Consider the following 24,018-nt stretch of genomic DNA (forward strand, 5'->3'; position numbering starts at 1 on the left):
GTTAAGTAATGGGAAACTTTACCTGCATAATTTGTTTCCGATGTAGTCACTTTTTTCTCTGGATGTGTGTTATGTGCACGTGTTATTCTCTTACTTTGCCTTAAAAAATGCTTGGACTTTCTTTTCTTCTGGGTGTCTACAAGAAGGAAAAGTAGCTTAAATTTTAAGACTCCACAATTTTACATTGAATAATAACGATCTACTTTTATATTAAGGATTGAAGGGACATAACTCTTGACTGTGAAATTACGAAGTAGTGACAAAATAAAATTATTTTTTTGTGAGCAAACATCAATACATAACCGTATTGTACTGCATCAATTTCCAAATGATCTAGTGTTTTTTAATACCATAGGTAATATAGACGGCACTGAGGAGAGTTAGCCCTGCTTAGCACCCAAAATAAAGCTTCGAGGAGTCTGAGACAGTAGGTTATCGGGAACTATTTTATGGAGACTTGTGGCTCCGAGCAACAGCAATTTCTAAATTCTTTAAAGTAATCTAGACGGCTATAAGAACCGAAATTATTCACGCCCTTCTAAATCTTGCACAACAGCGATACTTGAATGCCGCCGTCTTTTTATGAGCAGAGGTTCAGATCCGAAAGTGTACCGAACAGCAGAAGCCGATCCAGACAGCGACTGACCCTAAACAACCATGGTCATCAATCGCTGTCGAAGTTTGTTCACCTCTTCTTTTTTTTTTATCTCTCTCTCTTTTAACTTTGTATTTTTATCGCTGTCCATCTGTTCGATAGTCCGGCTGTCCATCTGACTGGCTGGCTCTCTGATTGTCTGGCTGGAGGAATAGCTGTCTAATTGCCTGTCTGTTTGATCTGTTCAGCACTTCACATCTGTCTTTCCTCCACGCCCACACCTCCCACTGGTATTGTTGAGACACAGGACTGGGCGTCTGGGGAGAAACTTAATATTTTGATGCCTTCGTCAGTAACTCTTCTTCATTCATGACCAGGTTGTGTGCTTCAATATTTAGCAGAAATACATTTGTCATTTACATTCACCACCGGAGCTATCCCGTACGCGGCAGATCCTCAGGCGTCTCTCCTTTATCTGTTTATTTACAAAAGAAGTTTTACGAAGTCTAGACGTGTTAGTGAACAAAATCCACTAGCTCTTTATGTCTCGATCAAGCTTAATCCATTTCCAGAGGGGTTTGCAGCAAAAGGAAATCCGGCTTCGTATTTCTATTCGATTTGGAACGCCAAGGCAGGCATCACTGGGCTGTGGTGTTACATACATATCGGGATGAAGAGCCAAACACAGCTTCAAACCTAGACAACCATAACGATAAAACCGTATTGTTTAAAGAGGCTGTTAGACTTTTGTTACTCCAAAATCTTTTCCTTTAAGAGTAAAGCGGTCAAGTCTTCTACATTCGTTACTCCGTCACAGTCTCTTTTAACGTTTTCACTTTAGCATTTGTACCCGAATGACAGCAAACAGAGGTCGAGACATGACAGGACAGAAGTATAGGACACAACAGGGCAGAGGTGAAGGACGTGGCTGTAAGAGACTTTCTTTTTATATTCTTCTTTTTATATTGTCTGACACAAAAATGACTAGGTTAAAAAAAATCTAAGAATTTATTACATATGTATTTTATGTTTAAGAATTTATCGAGGAATTAATATATCTTAGCAAGGAGAAAATAAAGGTATGTTTGCATGATATATGTTTAAAATGAAACATGTATATGATAGATGTCAAAAAAAGACAGATAAGTTTTTGAGTTTTCAAGATGAGTATGCAAATAATCTGGATCTCCTTCACATTCTTGTTTTGTTTGCCTATTTATTTGTTTGTTTGTTTATTTATTTTTGTTAGTTTACAATAAAAACATGGAATTCACGAGATTAGAACCATAAAAAAGGAACAACTCTTTAAAACATTCATGACACGTGACGTGCGGTCAGTAGGATGGTGATCATTTAAAACGGTCACGAACTGTTTCTTTGACAACGGGCTAATACTTCATCCACTGACGGCAAAGCTCACGTGCAGAAGAAGTCTAGAACAGGCGCAGGATTTTGTAGTTTTGTTTCCCACACGCTTTTAATCCACTGGTTCCATAGAGGCTCAGCACCGCCATAAAGAAGGCGGCCCGGTGAGGATTGACAGACCCGAGTTCAGATCTCGTCTCGGTCGTGCTGTTCTTTCTCGTCATATGGCATCTGTTTGCTTTTCCCTGGTGTAGTCTTAGTTGCTGGCTTGGAGTAAAACCAACTGCTGCCCACCGGTATAATGGACGTTTGGTGAAGTGGGGAAGATGTTCTAGGGTAAAGTAGCATAGAGCAATCTTTATGGAGTCTGCACAACACTTTGTAACTTCAAAGGCAAGATTCTTGACCTTGTTTTCTTCACTGTGACCTCGCTTCACAACTACGACTCCTGGTGGCAGGGAAGGGACATAATTTCCTTGAATCGCGAAAACGTAGGAGGGCAGCTATACTGAACGCTGACTAGTTCAGATGGAGAGGATGTTTTACAGGTGGCGCCTACGTAAGGGCACAGTAGGGAAAGTCTACTGATAATTAAAATTATTTTCATTTTGTAATCTTTCCTTCCCCTCCCTCTCCTTTTTCCTTGATAAGTTTATATTTTTGCTTCTACATCATTTCTAGATGCACTTAATATTCTCTTGTTTTGTAACTACTTTAAAGCCTTTTAACCCTAACCTATTCAATTAAGTAACTCTTTCTGTCTCTCTGCAGCTCTCTCTGTCTATCACGATGGTAAATGCCCCATGACCAACAGTGAAGCGGCCGTTATAGCAACACTTGTATCAAAGTGGCGACCTTTGACATTATGAACACATTTCGTAACGTCCAGTGAGATTGCCATAAGCTGCAAGACACTGAAGGACTCAATGGAATATTTTATGTGGTCGATGGACAATCCCTCCTCCCAATGGGCTCCATCGCTAGAGGTCACGTTACTTTGATGTTGGGAGGATGCTTGCGTGCAAAGTAGCCTCATTGCGTGGCTACGAGCTCTCGTTCCCTCCCTGTAACTCCAGGAGAGAGAACTCCTGTTTCCTTGAGGCGTAACCCATAAAAAGGACGTCAAGATGCAGTAGAAAAGAAAGCATAAGAAAAATTTAACTGCAAACCACCAGCAAAAATAAACTGATCATAAAGAAAATTACTTTACTGACACAATTATTTTTTAGCTCTTGTGCTTTTTGTGAGTTTTGGTAATTCTTGATGATCTTGCTATAGAAGTTATAGTAGACGGTGCAGACACTTCCAGATAAGAGCGAAATGCAGATTTCATTGTATTATCTCTCTCTCTCGCTCTCTCTCTCTCTCACACACACACAGAGGAAGAAAGAGAGAAAGAAAAGTGGCGAGTTTTCTGCCCTTGTCAGCCTCATAAAGTTATGAAAAGGAAGGTCACATCAAGTTTCCAACAGAAAATATTAACTTCCCGTTATAAAGAGACTAAATTCTGAATTGTCTGTTCATCCATCTTCAGCACGTTCTGCGAAGCATCCCATTGACTGTTATCAAGCTTGTGACAATGTATTTCATCTTCGTGTGACTAACTCGTAGACAGACAGACAGTCGAGCAGACAGAACGTATCGACAAAAAGGCTTCAAGCAGACAGGTAGGCTTCAGGCAAACAGACTGGTAGAGAACCATCAGACCTCGTTCACCAACTCGTGTTATCACTAACCAATTTGCTATAAAACTAAACTCGTCTGTGATTCAGGTTCATCGGTCTCCTTCCTTCGACCCTTGCTTTAAGTACTAAGGAGGTCTGCAAAAAAGTTTTCTCAATTAAACTTAAAACTATAAGGTTTTTTTCACGGGCAAAAACACTACTGTCATCAATGCTTTCATTCTCCAACAGTTACATTTTCCTGCCAACAATTTTGCAACTTAAGCTTAATGGAACTTCTGATTTACCTTTCAATTCCCTTTTTCTTTCTTTCTAGATCTCTCTTTCGATCTCTCTCCTCCTCCTTTCAAACATTGTAAGTTTCACTTTTGTTTTGTTTGGTCTCATACGCACTTTGCTTTTAATTGAGGTCTAACAAAATGTATTACGTGATCGAGTTTTGTTAGATAAAATTGAATGGCAAAAATAAGTGTTTTCAGTAGTTTGTAGTTTCGTGAAATCTTAAGTTGAATTTTTTTTTCTCATAAACTTCTTTTTAGCCAGAGATGACCTTTTTGACTCTTCCTGATACATCTTTCATGGGCTTAAATTTAATTGTCTTTCTCCAAGAGGGTGAAAGTTCGATCTATATAATCTCATACATAAGTTAATTTTAGGCTTTCAACTTTCCCGCCGCAAGTGTTCCACCTGTCCAATCTACTCCCTGCATTAGTGATCTTGCTAAGCTGTCAAGTTAGTTCCCTCCCTCCTTTATCTATTCTAGCCCGAGTACCCCTTTCATTGATATCGTATCCATTTTATTCTAATATGATCGAGACGACATTGGTCCTATGCCAGAAATCTGAAATATTTTTTAAGTCTTTTAGATGACACGCAGGGGTGAACCCGAGGCCAGCTTTATGAGAAATGGTTCAGCACATCGATTGGATGATACTGCGCGAAGTGCATTAATTTTTGCCGAGAGACGGCCGTTTGCATTCGGAAACAATTAATTATTTCAGGAAAGGCAGGGTCCTGGTTGTGTAGTAGGTGCCATTCGTGACTTGACTTATCTCTCACTTTTTAGTTATAGGTGTTCAACAGAAAATGACTTCTGGTGTCCATGGAGACGCTTCCCCGGGAACTGACCTATAATGTCGATGTGGTTATGGCGTGCAGGCTGAAGTCCGAAATACTGAAAAAATATACTCTGACACCAATAGGTTTAATCTCGCCTGAATGTGTTCACCTTCATAAAGGGAGGAAGTTTTTCTCACTCATGGTCGTTGTGTGGTAAAACGCAATGAAAGTAGGACTAGCGAGTGGCGGGTGGTGGGGTGTCCATGTACCCTACTTGTTACAAAACTGCCGCAAACATTAACTCGGCTTATTTCTGCCCCCTGAACACATACTTGTGGGTTAATATACAAAAACATGCAGACTTAATATAATAACTTTCTGTTCTTAATACATACTTTGAAGTATGTGTGTATCTGGTTTAAGAAACCCATCTAAAAACATATTTTCTTTGAGCATTTCTTTGAGACAATTCGAGAGACTTTTCGTCGCTTACGAGTTGCCTTTAGGGGTCATGAAGGCGATGAAAGACGTAATGAATGGCTTTCTATTCTTCCCATCTTTCGTGTTTGTCAGCCTTCATTAATTTTGAAGAGTGTACAAGTTTTTATTCGTTCTCGATATTCGAAAAATTTTCAGTTTTGTTCTAAAAGAGTTAATCCTCTTGCCGCGTGATTTCCACATTCAGCCTCAGAATTGTCAGCAACTCACAAACTATTAGATTTGTCATATAAATAAGTAATTTAGTGTCTTAATCGTAGTTAACGAAATGATAAGCCGAGAGAAACTGAAGCAAAACATGATAATCGCCTTTAAAGGTCAACACGAGTGCTCAGCGAAAATCACTGGAAATAAAGCATGGAGTATCACAAAAACATAATCCGGTGGTATTTTATTACTAAAAGCCACGAGAAATATTATATTAATGTTTTTCTCTTAATCACACCTGGATTTGTCAAGAAAGCAGGAAGTGACGAAACGGTAGCATTGCTTTAAAAAAAAAACTATAATTAGCATCAACTGCATGAGCTGAGTTGCAGGAAAGATGCAATCCTCGGTAAAAGTAAACAGAGCAAGATACAATATGCTGCTGCTGCTGCTGCTGCTGCTGAATGTTCTCTTCGATACTCAGATGGAGTTAGTGTTTTGTTAGGTTTTTGTTTGCATGCAGCTAAATGAGGAAGAAATAAGTTTGACATCGATAAATATTTATCAAATTATATTATTGGATGTATTTAATACTAAAAAAATCATTGTCAGCAATCAGTTGTGACTATAAAATAAAAATGCAATGCTGGAAATTAACCATCTATCAAATAAAAAATTTACAAGAGTTTTTCTTAGACAAACGCACATTTCAAATGTGTTTATGTTTTATTAATAATAATACACATGGAAAAATTAACTCAAGTGCGTCCACTTAGTAAGAGAGAATCAGTAATAATACAGCATAGACTGCAATGACCGTGATTGTTGCCCATCAAATTTTGAGAAGGAGATTTACTTACCAGTCTGCTAAGTTCGGTTTGGACATTTTTTTTTTGTGTAACTTCAATCCAAGCTTCTAAATAAAGATCAAATCTGTCAGGATGTTTTCCAAAAACATCCATTTCATTGCCTGGTAAAAAAATAAATCGCTTTTTGAACACAACCTGAGCGATTTTTCTTCATTTGGAAACATTCACATGTTTACTGAGCTGACACACACTCACTGTTACAAATACTACTTTCGAGCAACAGAATTCTTCAGCATAGGAGAGTAATTTTCTCCTGATTTCCTAATGGCAGGTGAGAATGCCGATTTTTAAAATTAAAATAAATATGTGTTATATTTTGGGAATTGGTTATAATGAACTTCATCCGATCATTAAAAATTGTTTCACTCGTGTTGGCTTTTAAAAGCAAAGATAAACAAAAGTAAACGTAGAGATGCAATGGCGGAAAGCTTTCCTGTAGTTTGATATTTATCAGAAGATTAAGTTGGTTTTTTTTTTTAAGTTTTAAACATTCTTCGATTCTTTCGTCCTTCAAGAGTTGGTCCATGCACAGTCTGACGTGTACAATTTTCGTAGCAACACTTCTATTCTTAATCGTTAAATGCTTCTGGTGGTGTACTACTATATCGTTAGAGGATAGTTCTATAAACAATATAGATATTAAAGAAAATGCAATGGAATAGAAAGTTGTGCTTAAATGATAGATACTGATCGTCTCCACTCAAAATGTCGGGTTTCCAACGAAGCGTTTACTTACAACAATGTCTAAAACACAGCTGCTCGCCATATTTCCAACTCATCATCAAAGGAAAACAAACTGACCGTGCTTTGTGATGAAGAGGTACCAGTTGACAAGACAAGCAATTCTGCCAGACTTCTCCATGTCCCTCAGCTCTTCTTCGCGGTACTCGTCACCATCCCAAGATCCATGACCCCCGAGACCCCCAAGGTCCGTGATTCTCGTCGCTTCGACGACCTAAGGAGACAGTGTAAAGACTGGGGTCGAGTAGGCTGGAGGCAATCTCACGACAGGAAAACATGTCGACCTCCTTGCACCGCCCTACACCCTGTGTTTTAGACGCGGTTGTAAGAAAAAGATCGCTTTGAAGTTAAATTGTGAGCGGAAACGATTCAGACCGTCAGTGTCATCCAAGCCCCAAGTGCTGTCGCCATTACCTTTTCCTTTCACTTTTATTTGGATGAAGGGTCAGGCGAAGAGCCATTGTGATCAATGTTTGTTTTCTCTGGGACAATAATTTTAGTGGACATTTCTGTCCTGTTTGAGAACCGTTGGAGCTGGCATGTCTCTTAAGGGAGATAATATCTTTAGTATACAATTCAGCTAAGTGCACTTCACCATTTCCACTTATTTTTATTATATGTAGTCCATGTAGTCAGTTTACCTTTGTTTCTGTTATTCTTTTTGGCTGTGTGTGTTATTTTATATTTTTGTGCTGTAAGTTTTTAGTCAACAATTCTGCAAGAGTTATGTAATCTGTAGTTTAATGTTTCTACTAAATAATACCTTTCTCGAGCAGCAACTGCAGTCCTACAGTAAACGTAACGCCACAAACCTGTTATGAGACACAAAACAAAGTCTCTCGACAAAGCGTTTAAAAAGGGATTTTGTCAACATCTAGAAAGAATCAAAGGACCGAAAACATTGTTATCCGGGCTAGCGATCGGGAAACGAGGGATTGAACTGCGATGGCTTCGCCGCACGAAGAGATAAAGTTTAGATACGCCATAGACACTTGTACAGCCTCGCATCCGCAAGCAGACGGGATGAGTTGCTGACTGTTGCTGTGCTCACAGACATCGATCAGCAGATTAAGCACGCGGATGCGGCAGCTGCGGCAGGACCAGGTTTCCTGTTAGGCTCAACCTTTTGAACAGATCACATCTCTCAGCTAGGCCTCGGTTCAGCAACCTTCGGGCATTACCATCCTGACGTGGCAGGAGTGATCGTAGAAGCGTCTGGAACGACCAATTTGGCTTCCCGGGTTACAAGATTCTCACGTGTAGGGAGAAATCAAAGTGCCGCTGGTCGCTGCAGAAAAAAAGACGAAATGAAAATATAAATTTGTCGCTGGTGGTTGGACCAATGGTCATGATACAATAAAAGGATAAAATGCACAGTAAAGCTGAAGGTCCATATTGCGATATTGTCAAGAACATGATATCAATCATGTAGTACGGACCGTGCATGAACGTCAGTAAAGTTTTTTTTTTCTCTCCCTCTGTTATTTTCTCTCTCTTTCTCGCTTCCCTTGTGGATTATCTCATATCCCAGGATCAGGGATATATACAGTGTTGTGTGATGACCTCTCGTTTCAAAGGGACGGCAGGCTTCCGTTGCCGTTGGCGACGAGAGGGCCATACAACCCTCTCTCCACCGTGCCATCATTTTCCTAATTATGGGGAGTGGACACCCTCCATCAACTCCATCTCCTTCGACGACGAATTCTCTTGAGAGACCTGGCCAGACATTAGTCCAGCGCCAGTGCTGTCTCCTGGTCACACGCCTCACCTCTCCCCTCCCATCACCCGCCTGTCGCTGACCGGTGGAGAGGTTCTAGAGCTGTTCGACCAAACTGTCGGTGATGTGTGACAAACACAAAGTGTTTATGTGGTATATTACATGTTAACTTGCTTAAATCAGTGTCAGGAAGGGGAAAACGTAACAATGAAGACGTTAGGCGTGGCTTTAGGCACGCGCATAACATTCATCCATCTATATTATTTTATGTGTGTGTCTCTATACATACGTACGTATACACCTTCATATCTCCATACACATACGTATAAACATATGCCCATATATACATACTTGCATACACACGTGCACATACAATTGTTTATTGCATGCTTACATATACATAAATATGCACAGGTACATATACACCTCGATATTCCCATATATATACATATGTCAATAGATGTATACAGTCGTATACTGCCATAGTCACACATAAATTCATTAGTAGACACACATACACATATTTACACACATATACACACCAAATGCCACTGGCCGTTGCACAAAAAGACGAGTGGAAACAAATGAAGTTGGCGGCGGTGGTTGGGACACTGGAGATTGGTAATAAAAAAAATTGAAGAATAAAATACTCAGTAAAACTGAAGTTCCAATGAACGAAGTTATTTGTCAAATGTAAATCACCAATCCATACATAAAACATATATCTATAAACACGTATACACGAGCATACCTGTGTGTGTGTATCCATAACAAGAAAAACTGTGCATACATGGCCGCTAGTCTGTTCATCTGCATGTACGAGACATTTTTAAAATCAAAACGGTGAACATGTGGACATAAGGCTAATCACAAACACACAACCACACACATCTGCAAACATACATGCACATGTATTTATAACTTGCATGCATATTAGATAAATATTATATAAACATGCTTGTATAACCTAACGGTAGCTAGAGTTACAGGCAGTCAAACAAGCAGACCATTCCTGAAGATATTTGTATCTCGGCCGCCAGTTTCTGCTGGAGATAAAAGAGCAAAAAAATTAAACTTGCGATTTGAGGGCGTTGTTTTCCATGCATGGGGCCTAGGGCTAAGACTCCCTGGCACCGTGGTGTCTGGCATTATTTCAACCCCTGCTGTGCCCACTGGCAAGCAGTTCTGTTAATGCCGCTCTACAGACAGTTTAAACCAGGGGTTTGACCACAGACTACGCTTTGTATGTTCTGCTTGCTTCGCTAGACATCAAAGGGTCGAGCAGTTCTTAGATGATGACCTTATTTCTTATGCACCGAGTTCTCTCACTCCTTCCTGCAACATATGCCGCATCGGACTTGAGTTTGGGGATGGAAGCGTTTCTGTCAAAACTGTTATTGTAAACATTTCTTGATGTTCGTTGCAGGAAACTTCCCTGTGCAGAACTGGCAAAATCCATTTTTATTAGACTGTCAACATCAGAACACCCTGATTAACCAGTTTCAAACACACACACACAACTCTCGCTAGATATATAAAACAGGTAATAAGGTTTCTGTGCATGTAATGTTGCTTGCAATATGTCACAAACTCGGGTTATACATCACACACTGTATATGTCACATAATTGTCTGTAAAATTTCTTGTACATTACTGTTAACTGACTAGAGTTTCATAGTCGTTTCGGTAGTGGAGCAGTCACAGGTTTCGTGTACAACTCGTGTAACAGACTTCAGTTTATGAATCACTTCATTCCAGGTGCAAAGCACCTGGTACGTACTTTTGGTGGTTCACGTGACAGTGTACACAGCTTTCATTGGTCAGCAATACATCTACAGGACCGCTGACATCATGCACTTTTCTCTGAGCTTTAATTTCTTTCAGAACTTTGATGTTATATACTTCATGAGGGTTGCACAGAAGTATACATGCGAAGCAGACTTTTGTTTCCATTCTGCTTTTAACGTGTTCAATGCAACCGTCTGCGTTTAAATCGCCGATAAAGGGACGGATTGCCTCGTTTTTGAATGCGAGTGCTTAACCTCGCAAGTTTACTATCTTCTTTAACTTCTCATCTTTCGGGAACATTCGTGGGCAAGTCGAAAGCTAAATTTATCGTTCGTAATTGGACTGCATAGGCAATGTAAGAAATTCAACACAAACTCGATGGCAAAAATAAAACCAGAAACAAGTTGGAAAATGAATAAGTGTTCTGCTTTTCTTCTTCTGGGATTCTTTGTCGCGCGAGCCTTGAATAAATGAAAGCAAACAAGAAACATGCTTACCTGACACTTACCTTGAGTGCTGTTAAAAGGGCGTGATGCTCGTAAGAATAAGTTCTCTCACTCTCTCTCTCTAACCCCTTCTTTTTTGTTCATCTTTCTGTTTTCATTGCAATTTTCTCTGACTCTCTCTCTCTCTCACACACACACACACAAACGCGCTATCTTGCATACCCGAGAGAGATACATACGCAAACTTCCATCTCTGTATACACAACGTTCAAGCATGGAAACAGCTCGCCAACAAATCTAGTGAATCAAAGGAGATACGAAAAAAAAACCTCCCCACAGAAGAAGATAACGGAAACGTAATGTTTCTCTGGAGGGCCCTTACTCAAGAGGCGCCTGCGGAACGATCGAACGTTGTGCAAACGTTGACGTCCAGACGACAGAGGCGAAAGTGGTCGCAGGTCCTTTCAACGTCCTCTTGCTGTTTGCTCGTCTCTCGTCGCTAGGATCCAGCGTTTGGAGCCCACCACTTGTGTGTCCTAGCGGATGTTCTTCTGAGAGAAGTTTTCAGGACAAAGATCGTGGTGGAGGTCTCAGACACGCTGTCAGAGGCAGAAGCATCCTGGAGCATGCATGAGGACTACACGGGGGGTTGGCCTTTAATTCGGTTACCGGGAGCCTGCGCCAGCTGCACACATCCGTTCTCGTGGTCCTCGCAGACGTGATCTGTGTAGAAGAGGACTACCTCTGTGTTCAATATAACAAACTGGGGGAAGAACTACAGACAGATAAAAAATGTACAAAGGAAAGTTCTGGTCATGAATGTAACGAGGACAAACGAGTGAGACAGCTTCGTTCGCAGATATACAAATCTTGTTCTTGTTCAAGAATATGAAAAATGCATTACAGAGATTACAGACATACATGGAAACAAAATTTTGCTTCATAAATTTTTCTGCCAGAAAGCTGGCGACTACCAGTCACCAGATTCGACTTTTCTCCTGACTCTTCTCCAAATTATTCTTAAAATTTTCAGTTATTTGTTTTCTGAACCGTTCTCCTAACTATTCTCATAATTCTTTTAGCTAATCCAGCATTTCTCCTGTTGTCATCGTCCTCATTGCTCTTTCTACAGTTACTCTTCGTAATTCTTCTAATTAATTATTCTCTTGTCTCTTCTCCTATGTTTTCTCCTGCGTCCAACGTGACGCAGTTTATTTCAGTGATAGCTATAAAATATGTGACTTTCATAATGTGCACAGAAATAGTTTATGTACAAGGAGTCGTAATGCACGACACTGAACAAACAGACAAAAAGGAGGCCAGTCGATATTTTAAAATCTCCCGTTCTTCTGCACGAGGGTTTCTCCAGATCACGTGGGCAGTCGATGGCTGGAGCATCACTTGATACACCTTATCCTCCGATCTCGTGACTCTTAAAAAAAACTCACCTATTTACAACTGGAAGATGCTGTTGCGGCTTCATCGAACCGAGTGTATATAAGCTTCGTTGAATCAGCTGCTGGGGTTGGGGAGGTGGCAGAGCCAGCGGCGATGCTCTTAAAATCTCTTCCCCTAGTTGGGCTGGAGGGCTATACAGCTGCAAAGATCCAGTGGGTAAAGCTAGTGAAGTGCCTATTCACCAGCCTTTAAATGCCTTCAACTGTCAATAAACCGCCATCCACAGCAATACACTACTGGATAAGCGGTCATTTGGCTTCGTCTTCACCCAACTCCTCTGACTTGTCAGTTCTGTGACGGTTCCAGTCTTGTCAGGGTGACCTGACAAAAGAAACCTAAAATGCATTTCTGTAGTGTGGGTAAAGGGGGGGGGGGAGTCGCATTTCTTTGTCTACTGGAACAGTTTGAAAATCCACAGCCAAATACCATCCGCTAAGGTTGGTGTGGTTGCCCGTGTGGTCTCTGCGCGTGTTTTCATGATTAGCCTCCTTCTTGATGCGTTTCCTTTGATCCGCACCGTCATTAATTAACTGTGCGCTGGGAGATAGAACTATTCGATTAAGAGTATAGGACAGGAGCGAAACATTTTCCGAGTGACGCAAGATAGGGAGGGGTGGGGTGACAAGATGATGGGGGTAGAAGAGGCAGGAAAACGGGAGAGGGACTAAGAAAATTGATGTTTTACGCCGAGACAACAACCAAGTCTATATCACGGCCAAGCAGCCTGCTCTGTAAACAAATGCCACATGCCGAGAAAGAATAGCCTGCCCGAGACGAGATGTGAACCCAATCCTCACTGTGTTGGTGACAGTAGCGAACCGTTGCGCCACCAGGACCACCCCAGGAAATACAGGACAGGTAGAAGGAGAGCATTCTGGGGGATTAAAATGCAGAAGCAGAAAAAAGAACAAAAAAACATGAACGACCAAAGACACACTAGAGACATAACCTGAAGTTTAAAAAGTTCGTTTCTCTTGTTGTTTTTCTCTCTCCCTCTCTCTCACACACACACACGCACGCATGCACGGACACGCATACAATGTGCAGATGTACCCACCGAGAAGGACGAAAAGAAACGGAGACAAGCAGATACCGGAAAGACTGATCTCGGCGCAAAATAATTTTTTAAGTATCGAGCGACATTTTATTTACGAACTTTTTGTTTAGAGACATTATCTTGCTAGCAACAAACACGTGCAGTAAAAAAAAAAAAATAGCAAACACAACCAGCGCCTACCCGTCCATTAAGCGGTAGAATGTCTCCAAACGACAGTGGACAACAAAATTTCAGGTTCTGCGGTGTTTGCCAGTGTGTCCTGTTACTCCCCTTTGAGAGTTTTGCTTGTTTAACTTGTAAATTTTTTGCTCTGCATTTTTCCCTTCGTATATTGTTTCTTTGCACGTTTGTTTGCTGTTTCATTTTTGTCGTCTGACAGAAAGAACTACTCGTCTTTCAAAAAAAAAGATCGATAGAAAGCAATCAGATTTCCTGCGATGAACCAAACGGACTGGAGAAAAATAGTCTACAAAATGATGGGAACATGATTGGGATATAGTGAGAACATGATTGAGACATGATGAGAACATAAGGGGAACATGCTGGTTGGTGATTGTTGCTGTTGTCCTCGTGCTAAGGTCGTTATCGTGAGTGTGATGGGGTGGAGGAGCAACTGGTTGCAACAGACACACCATGTTTCACAGTTCACCCAACAGGTTAACACAAATACACAAATAAAGAATAGTTATACATCCTGTATACCTGCAGACCCACCAGCAAAGTGTTTTCTCCTTGAACAATGGAAGCAACTCAACTGCTTTGACACTATCGTGACCAGAACTATTAGTTAGACTGAGTGACTTAATATTTTAGAGTTAAACTAAACTTCTGTGCACCAGGCCCTTGTTTTGTTTTGCAATTTTGCTTGGTTTTTGTTTTTGTTTTTTGAATATCTTCCTATTAAAAACTCTCAAGACTCCCGGAGCCAGACTGGGACAAATATTTTAACGACCTTTATACTGCAGAAGAAAGGAGAAAGAACAAACATGCGAATGAAGTAAACACGCTAGAAATACAATACATAAACTGTTGACTGCTCTTTCTCTTTCCCTTCCCCGACTTCTTTTCGTAAATAATTGTTTTTGGCGAGGCCAAAACATCATCCAACGAAGAAATAATTGCAGTATTAATATCATTTTTAAAAATAGCAGAATTAATAGCTTGAGAGTAAACAGAGGAACACATCTGAGAATTCACTGAATAACAGGCCTCATGTAGAGATCAACGATAAAAGCACCGAACAATGACTTTAACCAGCCTTTCCTGTCCAGAGCAATACGTACACGAGTGTATGTATGGTTTTAGAAACTTAAGAAGCATTCTTTTATCTTATTTCTATTTTTCACTGCGTCTGTCTTTGTCTCCAAAACTCCCTCTTTTGTCCTCTCTCTCTCTTTCTCTCTCTCTCTTGTCTTTTCCAGAAATGGCGGATGAAAGTGAAGCAAATGACAATAGAAAGAAAACCGTTAAAATAGACCCTGTTCACCCGAAGCATCCTAAAAGAAATTCAGTAAACTTCAGGCTCAACAAATGAAAAGGTCATTTCGAAGCCGCAGAACCGTGCTTTGCCTAAAGAAATCTCATCGATAGTTCAACAACATGAAGAAGCCAAACATATAGCTAGAATATAAAAAATTCTCAAAACACTGAAGTTTTAAAAATCCTTTAGTGTCGTCTTGACACGAAGTAAATCAGCATGTTGACATTAGCATATGTAATCAGCAATGTCTTCTTTAAGGACCTTTGTCAGGAGAACAGAAAGTAATTTGTAATTTGTTCGTGCTATTATTTAGTCTGTAAACCACTACACCTACATGGTCTTTTCCTCCCTCGCATTGTACCATGGTCGTGCATCCCTCCGGTGTTTGAAGATGCAGACCTCCCGCCGGCCATCCCCGTGACGATCCTGAGCTTCTGCCCCTGGAGTGGTCCGATGGCGGAATCTTGTTTCGCTATCTTATTGATGCGCCAATGAGTGAGGTTCCAGAGGACCGATTTTCTTTATCTGACTCCTCTAGAAGCTGTACTGTTGGTGTAGAGACTAATGATTCCATCATTGCAACAAATGAACGACTATAAACTTAGCCTCGAACTTAGAGGTATTTCCAATATACCCAGAGATCATAAAGTGCATTCTACCGATACTTAAAAAAAATTAACTAAATATTTTTCGCAGAATAGAAACGAACCGATATTTAGGGATTGACTAGAAAAGTACATATGCAAGTTATTATAGAAAATATACTCGGATATTTGACAGGCTAATTGCGCACTGTTGAGCTGTATGTCAACACCATTATACGGGATCTTTTCACAAGTTCTGTAAACTTTCCCCTTGTTACTTTTGTTCCAGATCATCGTGATGTTGATGCTGATTCTAATCGTCTTTGTAGTGTGCTGGCTTCCTCAGATCGTGTGCCTGCTGTATGCTGAACTCAAAACTGACCACACTGCGCAAGTAAGCTGTATTCCTAATAATAATAATCATCGTCATCGTCATCGTCGTCGTCGTCGTCACTAACCTTTATAATGCGTTTATGTAGCAGGTACTAGAATCACCTATTCAGTCGTGTTCTCTATTAAAAAATACGATACTAACGGTCTTCCTTCTGGCCATTACGTACATTGCATACTCATTCAGACAAAGCGATAGCAGTCTTTTACATATTTGTAAGTAGTATTTTTCATTCATAAATTTGGCCTGTCTGCCTGCGTGAATCCTTTTACATTATGCGTCCATGCAAGATCAGTCTTTTTGGGGAGAAAATAGAGACTCTTAAACTCACAGAGTGAGGATAACACAAAATACTTTGGAGTCACTGGATAATGTTTGGAGATTCTCGCTGTGAAGTGACATGCCTGAGACTAGTGAAGTGCTGCTTTAACATAATAAATGGGTAAATCTCAGAGCAAGATACTTTGTCCCAAAACATCGGTGAATAACCTCTTCCCACTTTAGTGATATACTTCCACAAACAACCCCATGCACACAGAGAAGTCAATCAACATATGTTCCCAATATTCCTGCTGGTTAGACGCCTTTACTACATAACTGTATCCATGCACAATGCTAACGTCTGTGATGTTCACCCTCGCTAGTCCCATAAAGATTGTCAGAGCGAACCAACAACGGCTGCAGAGCGGAAAACAACCAGTCGAAGCAAACCAGTCAAAAAACAAACAAACAAACGGTAACTGTCGGAGCTAACTAACAAGAACTACTATCCCAGGGACTCAACCACACAACAGTGTTTTCTTTTGTTGCTAAGGGAAGCAACGGCATCAGCAGCAGAGCCCTTTGCCTGTCTGTATCTATCTCTTTCTCTTCGTTTAAACATGAAGGCATAGTACAAGTCACATGCAGGAAATTATCACATTACTTGTTTTGTGTCAACTAGTCACTACAGCTGCCATTAGACCGACATCAATGTCGATGACGAATCAGAAATGGAAATTAAGTGAGCGACGGCGTCTGCCCACCCCAGAGTGGGTGCAAGGGGAGGTGACAGCGTAGGAGTTGCCTGCCCAGTTAAGCCATTCTGTCCCAAGGAAAGCAAGATGCTCCGATTGTAAGAGCTGGCGGAAGCGGGTCAGAGGTGACCTCCGCTTGCAGTGACGTCATCGAGTGGCTGCTGAAAGCAAGCCTCACCTGCAACCTTTAGAGGCTGTAGACGTGCCCGCCTCCTTACTCTAGAGAGGACTGCCGTGATGAGGGACGCGCATTCCTACCAGCACCAGACGCGTTTGGCAAATGAGGTCTGAGCCCCCGACTTTTTCCCCCGATATCTGTCATGATCTGTCCCCACCATCCACTCCTCCCAACCAACCACCACGCCCACCCGCTCTGTCTTGTACGCTGACAAAGGGACGTCATCCCTAAAGGGGAGACAATGAAGCAAAGATGGCGTTGCAGCTGCTTGTCTGGGAGACAACTGTTGACGCACCTCCGCAGTCAAGGGATCTGTAATAGTTGTCCTGGCGGGATGCTGTGACACCCATTCTGGGAGTCCGCTCAACTCCTGCTGCTTTTCCTTGTAGACATCCATTTCAGAAATGGGTGACATCGATTGAGAAATTTTATACCCGCGCAAATTTCTTTTTTCGCAGGACAAGTTGGCATCAAAAAAAGAAAGGGTAGAAAATGGTGGAAATGAATCTTGCCCAGCTGAGAACGAATAATGCGCATCAACAAAGCGTTTTAAGATCCAAGGCACTGAGCATCCGTCGAAGTGAAAGGCTGACAGCCGACACGAAGGGTTTGGAACTGTGTCATGACATGTCACTGTAAACTTGTTGCATGCCCCAGTCAGTGGATCCCTGTCTTGACATGGCAGACTTGTTTGGCAACCGCTCGCAATTAAAGCTGAGCAACGAATGAGAGAAAAATTCAGGAAATATTTTATACACTTGAAGTGCGTGTGCGGCAGAACAACAACACATCCAATCATACACAAGAGCGCATCTCGAAAGTTCTGAGAACTGTAAAGGTTCGCGAGCTGAAAATCGTTTGCTCCATCAGAGAAATTCGCTCGTATTAGAAGTACGTGGCTGCCCCCTAAGTTGTGGTCTCGTCTGTCTCGTCTACGATGAAAGCTTGTCGTCGCAGGGTGTTTACAGTCACAGCCCTTTCGCTCCTCAGAGAGCATCAATGTGTGGTCAGCACGTGGCTGTGTCTCGGACACGCTCTGTTGGCTCTCGCCCCTCGGTCTTTCGCCTCGGATGAGGGTCGGGTGGCGTCTCATCGTGACGGGTGCTCATCTAGCAATCTGGCTGGCTGGCTGACTGGCTGACTGCACGCCGCATTCTGTATACCTATAAACTTACTTCGACCTCCCTCACCCTGGGGTTTCCACTCTGCGGAAAGCACGGGACACACAGACTATCTTTTCAATACTTTTGTGCCTGATTATTTTCTTAACTGACCAGCACTCGGACAGTGCGAGACTACGAAACTTTTAACAGAAATTCGCTCACGGTTCCTAGTATCAGAGCTACTTAACAAGAGGGACAACTGTATGCCATATTTTCTGGAGGGAAGTGGGATAGTTGGTGTTTTACGCCGAGCCAGCAACTAAGGCTATATTAAGGCAAAGCAGCAAGCCCTGTAAACAGATGCTACATACGGAGAAGTAGAAGTGAACTAAATGAAACCATGATGCTGTTGATGTTTATGTGATAAGGTGGCTTGGAATAGATTCGAATAAAATGTTTGCCTGTAAAGATAAATAGAAGTCGAAAATTAAATCAGCTGAAAAAGACCTCCGGTTCTGGGTTTCAACTGATAGCACCAAGAATTGATGTATTCTTCTCGGCAGTGCAGCATTTACTCTGGCCACAAGTAAACTGTTATTCACACTGGCCAAAGTCTTCACATTGACACAATCTTTAGAAGGTCAACCAAAAAAGGATGCCTCTTCATGCGGTCGATATCTTTTGCTTGGTCCTTAGCCCCAGTTTTTGCAACATCTTCAAAACGGCAAAGTACACGATCTTTCACATGGTGCCCCACCATCTTCACATGGACAGCAGCACATTACTGGGCATGCTAGCTGTGAGTCTCTTGCTGAGAGTCTCGTGCAATGAATGATGAGAGGCGATGGTCCTCTCGATGGCGTCTCCACATGGTCCTTAGGTTTTGTCTGGGATTGAATTCCTCCAGATGAGCCCCTCGCTTTATTTAGTGCTTTTCATAGAAGGTTGGAAAATGAATGTTGTGTGTGTATGAGAGAGAGAGAGAATCGTTTTCAAATTATTTTAAGCAAAAATGACTGAAAGTCACAAAGTAGCGATACACTATCAGCACGACGATGGGAGAGAACACTTGTCACGAGATTTATGTCAATCCTTCCTTTCTCCATCTCATTGCTTCCAATCACAAAGACACCCACATGACCAACAATCTTCCAGTATGTTTGTTCCTTCAGTGAAACTGGCTCTTCCACATACATTTTTCTGTTTGCTTCCGCTCACTGGAAAATTGGATGGATATATGGGCAGAAATTTTAGTCAAGAATGTCGTGTGACAGTTACATTGTCAGAAGTAACCCACTACGTACCTTCCACTACAGATGCCGTGGTGGTATGGTGACTTCTACTACTTCGCTCGCTATCTGGCTCACTCCAACAGCGCCATCAACCCACTCATCTACGCTGGATTTAACGAGAATTTTCAGAAAGGTAATGTACGAATCTTCCTATTCTCTCTTTATATATATATAATTATAGTCTTTAAATGTGTGTCGTCTCCTGTAACGGTTCTCCATCTTTCGGTATAATTTCTAATAATTCGACACAATATTGTCATGTCTTCTGTAATGGTTCTTCTTTTATCGGTATAATGTTTATTATTGTCATGTCTCCTGTAACAGTTCTATTGTGTTGTCAACGGTCCTTGTCGACTGCTTGGCTGGCTTCTTACGTTGCTTCATTCATAACACCGAGTTTTTTTGCCTGCCTTAATACTAACGTATTTACTCTGCCTTAATAGTTAGTTACCCTGCCTTCACACTTACTTATTTACTGTGCTTTAATAATAAATTTATGTATGTTTATTTTTCTTGGATAAATGTTATGAATATGTATCATTATTTTTCAGTTTTTTGAAGTTAATCCTGAGAGTAGTTGCTTTTAGTTGTAGCTCTAATTTATTTATAGTTTAATTTTAATTTCCTGGGAAAAGGTTGCCTAGTTTTGTTTTCCTCTTTAATTTTTATAAATCTCGAATTAGGATAGTAAGTACAGAGTGCTATATAGTTCGTTGTTATTTTTTAGTTGCTTTGTTTGGCAAAATTTGGTAAGGCGGGAAGACAAAAATTTGTCTGTCACTCGAAGCATTTCGCGGTCTGTAAGAAGATATTTTATGGCGAGGTCTCTGGCAGAAGGAGTGATGGTAAATGTTCTGGCTGCACATAAGCTCACTCTAGAACAACACATATACAACACTCAAGAAAAAATTGCTTTTCTATCATTAATTTTAACGAGTAGAGGGAAATACTTTCACGTGACGTGAAGAACGATGTTATTAATCTGTGCGCGTTTTTGTTTGTGTTTTGTTGTTGTATCACTTAGTAATGTGGAACACGAAAGTGTACTTGTATAAAAGGACAATGTGAAGATTGCCATATATTTTGTGCCTATATACTCAATAACCAATACCGATGCAGCTACGAAAAATTGCAGGCGATATAGCTACACATAAATAAATTATAAAATATGAAATTTAGTGCTTGGTGGCCGTTTTTTTATCGTTCCCATAGCAACCACTGCTGATTTCTCTGAATACGCCACATCGATATGTACATAAATAGCCAGCCAAAAAGCACTGTTAAAAGGTCACCAGGTAAAGCTGTGTCTCCGTTTAAAAAAGCTTTTGGTTGTTTTATCTCGCTCTTCTCGTTGCCCAGTTTCTTATACATCCTGCAGAAGTCAGTTCCACTACTTTCACCGCCAAGTGGCTCCCTCGCCCATGAAGTGTCTTGCATGCATATGCAGGCGCATGGCTAGGAAGTCCATCTAATCTTGAGGCTTACGTCAACCTTTTTCCTCCCTTTCCGCTCACTTTTGTAGGCCCCCTGATAAAGTTCTCAAGAAGGGAGGTGGCAGGTAGATGAATATTGAAGAGAGAAAGACGATAAGAATCGGGCAGGCAAAACCAAATAGCTGAGATACTACATACGCTGGCAGATGACAGGTCTGGAATGTGTAGAAGATGATATACAGCATGTTGTTGTAAGAATAAAGCTGTGAAATACCAGTAGGACAAGATAAGAAATGTTCTTAATACCAGGTACTGCTTGAACTAGTCAAGAGGTATGCTAGGCCCTTACTTCTTTTCCCTCCTGACAGGAGGAATTTCTCTAGAGGCAAAAGCATGAAGCAGGGGCAAACCGTGTGATTTATATAGTGTATAACCACTCTCCCCTTGGAGCATGATCTCAGTACTAACGACAAATAGAAGACATGAACAGAATAGGAGCAACTATGAAGACAAACATAGAAGACACAAAGAGGAATCAGAGAACAAACAATAATAGACAAAATATAGACAAAAGTAAAGCGTAGGTCAGCGGAAACGTGAAAAAGCAAAGGACTCAGTTTTCCATCCTGTCCATTGCTACTCCATGTTGCTGTACATCTTGACTGAAATTAGAAAAACAACACCAGAGGTAGCCTGGCCTCCCGACTTTCCTTTAAACGTAGCTACGGTATCTAAATGGTAATCGGTGTTGGTGTTATTAAACCTGCCTTTCACAGCAACCCCATCCCAACCAAGTAAAACATATCAGCAAGGTTGTCTGGTATCGCCAGAAATGACTCTGTGTCCGTTTGTTCCAGTTCACTGCCCTTTGGTAAACTGAACTTCGCGCTGGACACGAAACTGAGGAGATTAGGAGCAGAGAGAGTTACTCGGGTATCACTGACCCCTTAGTGCTGAGAAAAAGCGTAGAAGGTTATGTCAGTACACTCATTTGTTCCGGTCGTTTCTGGTTTCACATTTTTGTTTCTCAGTAATAAAGAATTATCACTTACATAATTTCACGACTCATTGAGCGAATTGTGCAACTCCGATCACAAGAAATGTACAGGATTTATTAGACAATAAAAATTGTGGCATCGTATCTTTTCTTAGGTCATTCTTTGATGATCATGTACAGAGTAGATTGAGGATTTAAGATTTATAACTTACTACACTCACTCTTGTTCTACAATACAATACCTGCCTACTCAGGGGCAAATCCTACTATCTGACATCAATGTAACAGTAAACTACACCGATATGAAATAAAACCACAAATCTTAAGTGGCGATGGTAAATATATTTTAAGTTTCCTTAGGTTAACGTTTAAAAATAAACCTTAATTTTGGGTCACCGTGTTTGAATTACTTCCTTATTTATTTACTTCGAAATGATACAAGTGCACATAACAGTCGGTTGTTCCTGCGTTGTATGTTCACCTGTCGCCCACATGCCTTAAGCCACGTTTGCTTGCATTGCCTCAGGACCTTCTTCCTCGATTCCATCCTCTGTACACAGAGCATTGTTTTTCTTAAGCTTCGAGTTTCTGGTTGATAAACCTTGTTCGCTAGAGCTGATATCTGTTTTGTCAACTGTAAGGGGAAGGGGAGTGGGGGCAAGATGGAAAGAGGGAAGAAGGTCAGGAGAGAGCTCTTGACGGTCATAAATCCTCTGCCTGCACATCCATGTTGCTGCCTGTCAGTGGTATCGCTGGCTGTCGGTAACATAAACTTGTAGTGAAGCAGGACAAAAGTCTCTGATAAACAGATCATTTTCATAACACAAGCGAATAATAGCACGAACTTCTATCATACATCCAGAAAAAGGATGATTGATTAAGTGTGCAATATCTTGTTTTCTCTTTTTTTTAAGTTTGCCGAAGGGAAGTCACGTGCTTTGGTACACGGAGGTCAGCAGGGTAGGCCCGTCCAGATTGATCATCTTAGTATTTTTAAATTTTTTATTTTGTACTTTTTTCTCGGTTGTTATTTAAAGTTTTCGATCATTCTAACCTCCTTGGTTCTTACCTCCCCTTAGAATTTTGTTTTTGCTGTTATTCGACCTGAGTGTGCTTCTGATGGAGATGGAGCGTTCCCTTGCAGCATGCGACCTTCTCTTTATTTTTAAAAAAATATAAATTCAACTGTCTATAAATTTAGCTGTTAAATGAGCCACGACTTACGACATACGGGCATTGCGATCAAAGGCAATGTGATGTGGTTAGAAGGGTGGAAACTACAGAGAAACCAAGGGAAATAATCGAAATGTTCGCTTAGCCCCGTTTGTTTTCTTTTTGGTCTTTTTCTTATAGTTTTATGTTTTTGAGGACAGAAGTCTTGAAAGTTAAAGGCAGATCCAAACTTTATTCCATCAATATAGAAGTTATAAACAATTTTTTTATATATTTTTGGTCAAGTATTTAGGAAACACTTCCATATTAATGAGAAAACATCACCCAACAATGGGAAAAAACTACATGGCCAACCGAGATGACGGTCGTGTCGATCTACAAAGAAGACTTTCATCTACAATGTCATCCTGCTGGAGCCGGTCAAACTGGAGCGCATTTTTCAAACCTGTTATGACTATTCGTATTTTAATCGCATTTTGATGACATGTATTACTAGCCAACATGAAGCGCTGTGCATGGATGTTAATAACTTTTAAATATATTGTCTCTATAGTATTTTAACTCCTACCAGCATTTGGAAGTGTGATTTGTGAATGTGTTTGCACTTTGAGTATTTCACTTTAAGTTAATTATTCAAGGTCCTGGAGTTAACGAGGGTGCAGATGTGGCTGGAGGATGGATGAGTGACGGATGGCAATTGTGAACGACAGTTGAAGGTTCTAGTCAAAATAATATTGTTGTGTCTTCCAGTCATATCACTAAAGAGTAATAGATGAAACTCCTACCCACAGTTATTCCATCTTGCATGTCAAAACAAGAAAAAATTTGTTTTAATTTCGCTTTACGTCATATCGTCTGCTTGAAGTAAATACTTGCACAAGGTTTTGTGGGGTTTATTTTATGCTTTGATCCTTAGTAATTCCATTAATGCTTTTAGCCTCTTTGTTAT

The 24,018-nt window shown here is 40.8% G+C and overlaps 1 protein-coding gene across 5 annotated transcripts in view; it reads left to right on the forward strand.

Moving 5' to 3' along the window:
* The window catches only part of LOC112569995 (QRFP-like peptide receptor), an 83,619-nt gene that overhangs the window by 53,805 nt on the left and 5,796 nt on the right, over positions 1 to 24,018 (forward strand). For all 5 annotated transcript variants that reach the window (XM_025248161.1, XM_025248143.1, XM_025248179.1 and 2 more), the window contains exons 5-6: positions 15,776 to 15,880; positions 19,491 to 19,599. In XM_025248161.1, the coding sequence (XP_025103946.1) occupies positions 15,776 to 15,880; positions 19,491 to 19,599 (214 nt within the window). The remainder of the gene's footprint in view (positions 1 to 15,775; positions 15,881 to 19,490; positions 19,600 to 24,018) is intronic.

Source organism: Pomacea canaliculata, linkage group LG1, assembly GCF_003073045.1.
Source record: "Pomacea canaliculata isolate SZHN2017 linkage group LG1, ASM307304v1, whole genome shotgun sequence".
Taxonomy (NCBI): domain Eukaryota; kingdom Metazoa; phylum Mollusca; class Gastropoda; order Architaenioglossa; family Ampullariidae; genus Pomacea; species Pomacea canaliculata.